We start from the raw sequence: 12180 nt of genomic DNA, 5'->3' as shown, positions 1-12180 counted from the left end.
AGTTGGAGGAACAGTAGGTGTAAGGTCTGTGTGTTTTTTTTTAATAGATACCCAATTCATTTACTTCACTTCAGCCAGACCGTCTTATTTTCCAGTTTTCTCAGATGTTGGGTCTGCGACTTGCACCAGGGTTAAAGGGACTGTACATTTCTGATTGAGGTAAGGATTCAGGTTTACACATTTTTTTTTGTTTTTTTTGTGAGATACTGAGAAACCTCTTATGAAATATGAAAGAGCATGTATTGTCACGAAGGATTCAACATTTATTCGATGAAAATTGGTCTTGAAATGGCTGAGATATCCAAAAAAGCAATCCTAATAAAATTGACAGGCCACGACTTTTATCAGGATCTCTTTGTTTTACCTTGTTTTTAGATATCTCAGTCATTTCAAAACCGATTTTCATCAAACAAACTTTTGATTCCCCTTAGAATTGTATGCTCTATAATATTTCAGAGTGGTTTCTGAATATCTCGCAAAACATGACAAGCTGAATCCTCACCTCAACCAGTACTATACAGTCCCTTTAACATAATGATGTAGCATTTAACAAATATTATAAGACCAAAACAATGACTGCAAACTGGAAAATTGGTCCCTCCCCTGTTATTGATCACGCAAGTACCAAGTTGAAATCCACTGATGAATCCCTTCTACTACTAAAATGACGAAATCAAATACTGTCTCATAAAGCTCATGATTGATTACATCCAGCTCTGTTTGAAGTACATTATGTAACCTGATGTAAAACAGCCAAGTAAAAAGTTTTTACAAAATCCAAGAACTCATATAAAAGGCAGAAAAATGTTACACATTTGTCACATTAAGAAACATAACAACTCATGACACTTGAAGATAATCTTTTTTTTTTTCACACATACCTCTGAAAAATTCAATGCATCTGGGCACTGAAAAGATGCGGGCAATCATACTTTTTTGCATCTCATTTTACAATGGCTTTTTGAAGGGATGTAAATTTTGAAATGGCAAAAAATGAGAATGCTGTTGGTGCCGGGCCATAGCTGGCACTAGAAAGCAAGAAGAAAGCTGATGAGCAGAAATATAGTACATCGTAACTGTGAGGGTACAGAAAGTTGACGAACTATGATATACATCCTGTATGACGGCATGCTCACATTGGACAGGTATACAGTAAATAGATCTCCCTTTCTACTGTACAATATGGTAATAATAAAATTGTCCATACCTTTTTTTTTGTTTCTTCACTCTGTGTAAAACATATCCCTCAACTCAGCACATTGGTTTGTTTACAAATTATGAGCTGGTTGAATCCTGGACTTTCTGGAAACTGATATTTCAGTATGTATACACCATTCTAAGGCAGACAATAAAACCTCTTGGGCAAGTCCAAGCTATTTTGCACCAGCAATGCGTGGGACATCACAAGAAGCCCTATATTGCACTGATTGAAATTTCATATGTTGGGTTGCTTTTGATAGCTAGTAGGTATCTTCGTTCAAAACAATAGAAATAATGAGAATCACGCATTCAGTATTTAATTTATGCAAATTTACTCTCCAGTAACGCGTGGGACCACAAAAATTGTCCTTTTTTTTTTCTTCTTTTACTTTTATCTCAATTATTGTGAAAATACTTGGTATACTATAAAATCATTACAAACATCTTTTTCTACAACAATAACTGTACCTGAAACAAAACATTTCAGAAAAAAAATCATGAAACTGTTTTCTCTCAAGGTCAATTATAGAAAGATAGGTATAGTAACGCGTGGGACAAGTAACGCGTGGGACATTTTTGTCACTATGAATATTGTGATGTGAATTGCACATTTGCTCAGAGAAACTTTAATTTGGGGTACTAATTATCTAAATAGATGTATTTCTAATAAATTCTTGCAAATTCAAATGATTTAGACCCATCAGAACAATAGATATAATAAAAAATATGAAATGCCTGTGTTATCCTTTATTTTTTGACATTTGACTTTGAATGTGACCTTGAAAATAGCATGTAATGATCTTTTGTGAATGATTTATCCAAAGTGGAACTTTTCATCAAATTTCAAGTCAGAATTCAGAAAATTACAAAAAATCCCTCAATAATGTACACATTTCCCATAGAAGACTAAGATTTAGTACACTTCCATTGACTTGTACACAAATCATCCCACGTGTTACTAAAATGTCCCACGCATTACTAAATTTAATTGAAAATTGCAAGTATGAGATTTATCACACTAACTTTTTATCTCTTGGATATGATTAGGTCGATTGTGAATTTGGTCTTTTGAAAGTTTCAAGTCAATTAAATCATTAACTTTTAGGCAAATGAGAAATAATGACCTAAAAAAGTAACGTGTGGGACATGCTAATTTTGGCCCATCCATCATTTGCATATTTAATCAGTTGAGAAACTGAAATTCACAGTCATGATAACTTGTTAGTCAGACTTAAGGTCACCATACTTATTTTCATAAAAAACTTGTAAAAATTAAAAGATATGTTTTAAAATGCAGAATTTTTGAATGTCCCACGCGTTACTCTAAATGTTAATTTATGCAGATTAATTAATTTATTGCTGGATATGCGGAAGGATTTTTAATTTTCTTTTTGAAATTCATGTATTTTAACTTCTTAGCTTTAAAATGATATCAAGTTTATGTAGATTGACCCATTTTGAATTTTCAGTCTTGTGTGATCAAATAGCTTGGACTTGCCCTCTTACAGATCATCATGATTAACTACAAATGTAGACAAAGAAAGACAAAACTGAAAATTTTTCTTTTTTTTGGTGATTTTGTGGCTCAACGTCAAATAATGTGCCTCTCTGCACATAACAGTGGTAGTCATGGAAGCCACTTCAAAGCATGGACAGAAGACGAAATGCTGCCCTCTACCTTTAGTATATCCATCCTGCTCTGCTACAGACGACAGCGGAGTATGCTGCCTTTAAGGCTGGGCAGAACCAGGCAAAATTAGTCATTCCGAAGATACAATACCCATCATACCTTGATTGCAATAAATGGCCCTGGTACAGAAGCCATACGGACACTCAATCATCCAGTTGACACATTGTGGAAGCATGTACACTTTGTGCGCCTTGGTGCACAGGAAAAATGAAGGGCTGGATGGGTATGTAGCTGCAGTGGATTACTACATGGAATCCATCAGGATTTGGTTCCTGGCTCCCTTTTCCATCGTGTCTGCTCACAAAGTCGCCTTGGAGGTTTGAACACTAAACCTGGCACATGATATCCTCATAGGAGCTACTACCACACAGCCATTAATATCATCAATGATGCGGAGTTCCAATGAAAACGACGGCTCCTGACAACCACGACATGCAGTGACTGCAATTTCCATGGCAGTGGGTGGGTAATCATTCAACTCGACTACTCCAGTTCCTTATTTCGTAAACACAATTTTATTTTTACATCTCACAGCAACTGCAAAATCTGCTCCCAGTAACGAGGTCCAGCATTGCCCCACCGTTCATACACTTTGCACAGATGTGTGTAGCAGCGCTCTAGGCTGGTCTAATCTTTTGGTTTTGTCTTGGTCCTCCGGAAGAGCAGGATGTGGGGTTCTGGAGAGTGAGAAAACAGCACATGAAGTCTTAAAATCACATTTTGCGCAGCCACTGAGTAAGTTTGTAAATTTGGCGTGTGATTTGATGGGGGTACGTATGCTAAAGCTCACTTTTGCAAACACATCGTTAAGAAATGGAATCAGAAAGATTTAGCAGTGGCTTCATACGATGACACGACAAGAATATATCTTGTTACACATTAATATTTTCTAACTGTATCTATAGGATGCCACACGTTCTCACAGAAAAAAAGAACCTTCTTCAGTCACAAAATTTAGGTGAAAAAATTGTTTATCTCATTTTCATGTGTTGCTGCTGTTTAATCTAAACCCTGATTTCACCTCATTTTATTTCAAGTCAGGGTTTTAAAAGGACACCTTTCTCACTTGCTTAATGGGTAATCTGGCTACGTACTCATGTCCAAAATACATAGGCATATGTTACTTGCCAAATAAACAAATTTGTAACTGCGGACAGGCAGGCATGAAAGTTTGTGGCATGGTATGATTGATAATGAAAAGGACATATATGTGACCCGCTACAACAAAAAGATCCTAAAGTCGCTGACGAGACCGAGCCGAGAAAATTGCCTTTGAAGTTGCATCATCAAAACTGGTCAAAACAATCGGATTTCTGTGTTCTTTGCACAAATTTGTAGTCTAATGTTTTGTCTATCATCTGCTGAAATTTCGAAGCGAAATGATCAAAGGAAAGGCAAGAAATTGGTGTTTTTCTGGGCCATGATTTTCTGACTTTCAACGTAAGAGAAACGTGTCCGAAGATTTGGATTAAGCGCCGCAGCTAGACTCCGCCCCTAGCAACGAGGGAGTGATCTTATTGGTCAGTGCGTGGCATCCTGATTACTGATTGGTCGTGTGTAGACTGCTGGCGCTAAGCTTGCATGAACATCGCTAGGAGCATACATTCTATTGTCAAGTGGAGAAAACTGTCTCGCCCCCCCTTGATCATGATAGCGTCGGAAGGAAAACTTTGAAACTCTGATTTCCTCAACCTCTTGACATGCGCTCATAAGATCATAGATATCTCCGCAACCGAGTACTTTTATGAGTTGTGGTATATATGAAATTAAAGTAGAAGAGTAAGGAAATGATGTCATGCCGTTTCCAGAAAATTGCCCTCCCCCGACTTTCGGATCCTTTTGTCGTAGGGGGTCACATATTCTCTATTTTCTTGTCAATACACCTTTTATTGCCACTACTTTACTAACTAGTTTTCGTACTACTTGATCTTGTAGGCGCCTACTTCTCCCTCAATACTGCAGAACTCTACACTACTGTCGCTACCACTGTTTCCACTACTATTTCTACCACTAGCACCATTACTTCTCCTCCTCAAACTAGTACTACTACTACTACTACCACTACTACTACTACTACTACTACTTCTACTACTACTACTACTACTACTACTACTACTACTACTACTACCACTACTACTACTAAAATGCACTCCTGTCATAAGGAACACAGTTAGAATGAAATTCTTGTTACAACGAAGTAAAAATTGAGGTCGGCTCTCTGTTTCTTATTATCTATATGTTCGATTATGACAAAATTTCGATGTAACAAAGTAATATGCTGGTCCCGAAGTCTGTGATAGAACAGGAGTCCACTGTACTCATAATACCACTACCACTACCACTATCACTACCACCACCACCAGGGGCCGCGGAATGTTTTCAGTGTGTGTGTGTGTGGGGTGTCAAGGTCAAGTCCCCCCCCCTCCCAACACGGTGAGAACTTTTTGCATTTTGATGTTGTAAATGGTGCAATTTGATGCATGTTTTTGCGTGTTTTATCGACTTGAAACGGCCCCACTTGTCTAAGGTAGCAGGATAGTTTGATGTGGATTATAATTGAAAAATTTGCCTATAAAGTGGTACCATTTACACGTAAATACATTTCTTCTATCAATTCTTAAAATGAATTTCATGAATTTCATGAACGCTGTCTGTTAAGCAATCAAACAGAAAAGGCATGCACATGAGGGTGCACATAAGGGATATTTCTCCTCCCACACGAAGGTGATTTTACATTTTCAGACCTGAAATTCAGCGATCTGGTGCAAACTTTTGGTGCAATACTTGGAATTTTTCTAACTCCCCCTCCCCCCCCAAAAAAATAATGATGGAAATAAATAGGGCTTTTTTTTTCAGGTGTTCATGGGTGTTGTGATTTTTCCCCGATTTTTTTTTTTCCCACAAACCTAAAGTGTGTGTGTGTGTGTGTGTGTGGGGGGGGGGGGGCGCAGACTCCCCCCCCCCCCCCACTTTCTCTCACTAACCTGGATTGTGTATCATGTAGTGGACCCAGCCTGGACTTTGCTGGACGCCAAGGTTCCTCCACTCCGTCTCGGTCATCAGGTGGACCTTGGGCACCTGCTTGACCATCTCAGTGGGGAGGACCACGTGTCTGGTGGGAGGAAGAAGGTTAAACTGTCTTTAGTGTCAAAAGCTCTTTAAACCATTTAAAAGCCTTCTTCACATTACTCTAAATTGATCATGTTTTTGCTTTCTTTTCGTAGTTGGACACCGCAAACTCTTGTAGAGCTGCTGTGACTATGAACAAGAAGAGTTTGAAAATCATAACTGCTCACAAATTGTTTTCGCTTTGCACAATGGGATGAAGAAGAGCTTTGCTTTATACACCTGTACTTTTAACTTGACTGCTAAAATTGCAGTCAACCTTTACTACCGGTATCTAGGCCTATAGATCCCTAAAAAACCCTGAACATTAGTTTGCATTCAAACCCATTGTTGAGCAAATTGTAAAAGCAGTATTGAGAAGTTCCATACTCGGGCCTACAGTTGACCCCTTAGTCATGGAGCATTGTATCTTTTCACAGGTTGAATTTCCTGCAAGAAACAGTCATTGCTATCTTTAGTTGATATGTTCTGATATCCCAATTAAGCATAAGGAAATTAATAATCAGATCAATATCAAGAAATTTATCAACTGCTTCAAAAAACCTTTAATGCTTACAAAAGTTATATGAGAATACAAGTGGACTTTTCCCCTATCATTCTAAACCCTCTCCAAGAATGTACCCTGTACACCCTTAGGACTTTTAAGCATTATTGTTGCACCAGACAGGCAACTATTTTTAGAATCAACAAAAGGCAGGGGCAAATACAGTAATACAGTTGTAACTTGCTCTACAAAATGTGTTCCTCCCCCCCCCCCCCCCCCCAATTCTCTGCAGAATTTATCAAAACATACTTACAATTGTATATCACAAAGATCCCACATGAGGGTTGTTCATAATCATCATGTTGATGATATTCCTCTCTGGTAGGGTCTAGTACGTTGGTGGTGTAGATTGCAAGTAGGTGAGGCAAGATCACAGTTAAATCAAAGAAAATCTATAAGACGTATACTGGGCACTGGATATTTCTACCAACCTGTACTCAAAGAAGTCATCCTCATATTTGTCCGAGTAGATGATCAATTTCTGCATGTTGGTGGTAGGCATGGTTGCTTCTTGTGTTGGACCGATCTGAAGAATGATGCCAGGATACACTGGGCTGTGGGGACTTCACTGTCAGTCAAAAGTTAACAACCCATTCCTCACCAGTACGCAGTAGCCACAGAAACAAGATTACTGTCACCTAGCTAAAGAAGGCAGGAATATGATTAAAAAGAGATATGTTGTCAGTAAGTTTAATCACAATCATCTACCAGTGTCTGGTTGAAATTGACTGTAAACTGCAAGACAAATGGGGGAAGCCATGATGCAATGATCGAGGGGTGGAAAAGCTTGGCATTACTTAGCCTGCGACCAGACGCTGTGCATGGAGCAGCAACTGGTCTATGTATAGAGGTATAACTGCAACTGGTGAGTGGTGGTCAATTTTCCGGAGTCGGTTTAGCGGTTGTGCCAATCGATGGGCAGGACAGGAAAATTTGTCTGTTTAAGGAGTTTGGGACCTAATATATTTGATGGCTCTCTTAGACTAGAGTCTAGAGAGGCTATAGAGGTTTGATAGAACTCAGATCTACCTGAAGTCAGTCATATAGTCTCCAAATACTGAGGAACATTTTGGCCAAATCGTGATATCGGTCCCCTCTCGTTCTGCGTGTGCGTCTCTATTATGTGCAAAGTCTATGGAGGTTGAAAGAAGTCCCCGGCTATGACGCAGGTAATGGCAGTGAATGGAGTGGTGGACTATTTCGCGATAATGCCAACATTTCTAATCTTTCTGTTTACGTTAGAATTCTGTAAAACTATGTTCCCACATGGCATACATACACCATGTAACGTTAGATAGACGTCTAACGTGGGTTACACGTCTGCATCCCTCCCTCCCCCCGCTCCACTGATAACACCCCACCATTTGCCAATGATACTGTATGTAGACACGGGTGTAGTTAGTTAACTGAGGCGCTTGTACAAATTAGACCTCTCTTTGAAGATAGAAATCGAGATCCAGAACAAGTTTGTAATGTAGGCCCCTATGCTACGACGCACAGTGGGCCAGAGAGATACCAAAGTGCGCCAAAAGTCACTTTGGGCACTTGGGATTTTTTAATTTTTGACATGCGCTCTTGAGAGGCAATACTTTGAAGAATATATCATTAAAATATTTAAATCAGGTATGTACATTAAAGGGGTATATTTCCTACCTGATGTAGCAAAATACAATATTTTAAGAGTTTCAAAGCAAATTGTAACCTCTTTAATAAATAAGTAATTTCAACATGTAGTTTTTGAGATCAACCTGTAATTTCTCCCACATATTTCTCAGAGTTCATTTTACGCTATGAATGTTGTAAAAATGCAAAGAAACTTATATGTTATACGAATAATTTATGAGTTGTGAGTGCATAGGGCACGAATATCGCACGAGGCGCGAGATAAGCCACTGGTCTATTCAACAAGGCGCGTAGCGCCGCGTTGAATAGACCAGTGGCGAATCTCGCGCCGAGTGCGGTATTACGTGCCCCAATGCACGAACAAAATCATAAATTATTCGTTTTATACAACACCTTGTCCACAATCACAGGAAGGCCCAAAATTAAATGTAACAATTAGGCCGAGAATTGTAAACCACCCTGTGTACTGCTTTCAAACACTCGTCATGATTCGACCACACAGTCACAGGAATCACAAACTCCGCAGGGTCTATACCCATTCTACGCTAACATTAGATCGAGTTAGGCCTGACTGTTAAGCCTACCTGAGACGTCGGTAGATCTAGTAGTAGGTCTAGACTTTCTCTATTTCCGAAAATGATTTTGTATATAAAACACAGAAAAATAATCAAATTACGGTTTCTCAACTTGAAATGAAGTCTTGATTTTGGGATCACTGTGGTCCACGTAGCAGATCAGAGTCAAAACTAAAAACACAGCAGTAGGTAGGCCGCAATACATGCAAATAGCTAGGTAAAGTAGCTGCGCGTACACGTTGGACGTTGCAGTACTCCGCCGCCGCGACTGGTCTGTTTACCGGCAGCGCATCGCAGCGCAGCCGGCCAGCACGTATAATGCAGTTTGCTGGCGCTTTGCTGCTGTGAGCCACAGAACTCTGTGAGCGGCACCGAGCGGCCGGCCATGCATTAGTAGCCCCCCACGAAGCCGTGCTATAGTACCTTCGAGCCGTGCTATAGGCCCATGCCAGGGGCCTATTGTATGGCTGTCACTGTCAATGAGTTTGGTAGGTATTTTCTATTGAATGTCATGTGACATGTTCTTGGCCAATCACAATTCGACATCATTCTGAGGTGTTGTATAATCATGAATATTTTACGCTAAATATCCTGGAAAAGTGGCTAATTATTTGTCTTTTTAATATACCCTAATGAAAAGTTTAGATTGCCGCGGATTTCCAACTAAATTCTATTACCACCACATTCCCTGATGTCTCAGGTTTAAGCTGATACCAGATTTGGCTGCTACCTTTTGCCACTTTTTGTGTTAAAGCCGATTTTCCGCGACACATTACGTCTATTTTGGACCTTGCAGCCGCTTAGGAATGCTGATCATACGGGGCCGCATGAGGGCGGCATTTACATTTTTTTTTTCTCGCACGTTAAAGGCATAGAAACATGAATAACACTGAATAAGAGGCAAACAGAGTTATAAAAAAACATGTACAGGGCTAGTCCGGCACCCTAAAAGACCCCTCCTCCGAAGATAATATACAAATGATGCACAGGATAGAGTGCGTTAGTGTAGGCGTAGTGCACTCGAGGGTATTTACAATTGTGAAACATGCACGAGGCGAAGCCGAGTGCATGTTGCACTACATTGTAAATACCCGAGAGTGAGCTACGCCTACACTAACGCCACGAAATAATCCTGTGCATCATTTGTTTTATAAAATGGGTCGAAAATTCGAAAACTAACATCATTTTTCAGCGTTTTTCACGTACCTTTGTGGGTCAAGACGTCCGAAGATGTTCGTCCCAAACTTTTACGCACGTCGCACTCGCGGAAGTCCCGCACATACAGTATAAGTATAATGGGGGGTTGGGTTTCCGGACACCCGCATGAAAACTTACTTATTTTACATAGAATATGCACCCTTTACCTTAAAGACTTGATATAGACTCCTCATATAGGCCTACTAGACAACATACTCTGAAAACGGCGTGAGAATTAACCTGCTAAATCGTTGGATTTGCTCTTCAAAGTGACTCCATGTACGCGTCCGGTCCCAAAACGCTTGGTCTACTGTACTGTACAAAGTGTACGTATAGTACAGTATACGTACGTACGCCACATATTATGTTATGCACAAGGGAAGACAGGCCGGCCGGCCGGCAGCCCGAACTAGAAGTTGTTTACAGGATTGACAGCGCGTACGCGTATGCATGCAATTCATCAAAGGAGCCGCCGCGCGCACAGACGATCGGCAATCTACCATAGGATTACAGGCAGTGCAGTTGTACTGAAGTAAAGGAAGGAGGTGTGTCTCATTTCAGCGCTTCCTATTGGCTACATTCTTGAACCCATTTTATAAAAGAGTATATTGCACATAGCCAAGACCATATAGCCATATTGTCCATAATTGTCATAGCCACTATTGTAAACATAGATATTCCCACTGCGATACATATTGTATGGACACCTAAATACTTCGATCCTACTCTTGACATACGCAGATAGAACGTTATACACCAAAACACTGAGATTTTATTCTCATCGGTTACTCGTTGGAAGCAAAGTCTGTTGCTTTCCGGCTGCTCAGCAAAGTGTATAGGATGGCAGTTTGTGAATCCGATTGCAGGTCAATGTCAGACATTGCTCGCGTGATCCTCATCGGACGATCTTGCCTCATTGGATTATGCCTGACATGTCTGACAGTGACCTGATAGGCCACCAATACAAGTCAGATTCATCAGACTGTGATCCCATACACTTTGTGGGTTGTCGGAAGCAAAAAAAAACTTTGCTTCCGACGACTGATGAGAAAAAAAAAAATCATTGTGGTACGTGGATGAATGTATAATTTCATATGATAGTGATTCCGATAAATTTTTCATAAAAAAAAAAAAAAAAAAAATTTATTTTAGCTTTTCCAAGTAAACTTTCATACACGGCAGACTAATTCTTAGCTGCTAAGTTATAATCTTTCATTTTCCTGATTACTGACTTCACAATTTATCTTCCCATTAAGATTAGACAAAATGGTTTTTGCGCTTTTATGAATTGATATGGTATAGACTATATCGGAGATTGGTTTTATATCGCACATTTATGTCCTGCTAGAATAAAGTGAATAAATTCACCCAAACGTACAGCGTACATAATAAACTTATATTCTAACTAGTTTACACGGACAACAGTATCATTTTCCAGTACGTGTGTAATATGGAACTTTCAGCATAAATTTGATTCTTTTATAAAAACGAAACCGCAATGCTTATACACTTTCTATGACATGTAAGCATCGTGTATTCAATGGTAGTATATAAGCAGTGTCAGTGAATGTGAAAAGATAAATTAATCTTTAAAGAAAAAAATAACAGCCTAAGATTTGCAGTGCTTTATTCGTCATTTACAGACAGATTTTTGGTAGCCAATAAAAAAATAGCATCACAGTGACGTCATATGAGTTTGAAATTATGTTCAATCAATTCTACGACCCCAATTACCTTTAGACACCAAATTTGGGTAAAAAGAAACCACGGAATATAATTTTGGCGCACTTTGAGCTCATTCTGGCCCACTGTGCAACGGTACGACAGGGTCAGGATCAACTACGCTACGGTGATGCACATCTTGCACTTTTGAAACGCGCCAAACAAGCGATGTTCTTTTGTTCTCGCCAAGTTAGTCCGTCTCCAAAAGTGTGATCTTGATCTTGATGGTGTACATTGATCAGTCCTGGTAGAACAACACTCAACTTTGGGTCATAGGTCATGGTAGGAGGGACATTACTCAAAATGTTTGGATAATGTATCTTTAAATAAACGTGGATCAGCTATATTGGTTATTGCTTGTGGTAAGGAATTCCAGTATCTGGTGGTTCTTGGGAAGAATGAATGTAGATGGAGCTCGATCAGTTCTGGAAGTAGGGAGCTTGATTTGAAGAGGCTTCCAACTCCTGGTCCTTCTAAGTGGTTCAGGGTTAAAATTCACCATG

General features: G+C 39.6%; 1 protein-coding gene across 1 annotated transcript; it reads right to left on the bottom strand.

The window, feature by feature from the left end:
- Positions 1–3435: 3435 nt before the first annotated feature.
- On the bottom strand, positions 3436–7175 carry LOC139708970 (cyclin-dependent kinases regulatory subunit-like). Its single transcript, XM_071620969.1, has 3 exons — positions 6992–7175; positions 5875–6002; positions 3436–3567 (listed from the first exon to the last, which is right to left on the bottom strand). The coding sequence occupies exons 1-3, from the start codon at positions 7060–7062 to the stop codon at positions 3518–3520; spliced, it is 249 nt and encodes an 82-aa protein (XP_071477070.1). The 5' UTR covers positions 7063–7175; the 3' UTR covers positions 3436–3517.
- Between the last annotated feature and the right edge of the window lie 5005 nt (positions 7176–12180).

Source organism: Diadema antillarum, unplaced genomic scaffold (genome assembly GCF_040938485.1).
Source record: "Diadema antillarum isolate AM-2024a unplaced genomic scaffold, OU_Dant_1.0 scf00000004, whole genome shotgun sequence".
Taxonomy (NCBI): domain Eukaryota; kingdom Metazoa; phylum Echinodermata; class Echinoidea; order Diadematoida; family Diadematidae; genus Diadema; species Diadema antillarum.
Note: the sequence above shows the minus strand (reverse complement) of the source record. Positions and strands in the feature narration are given on the sequence as shown.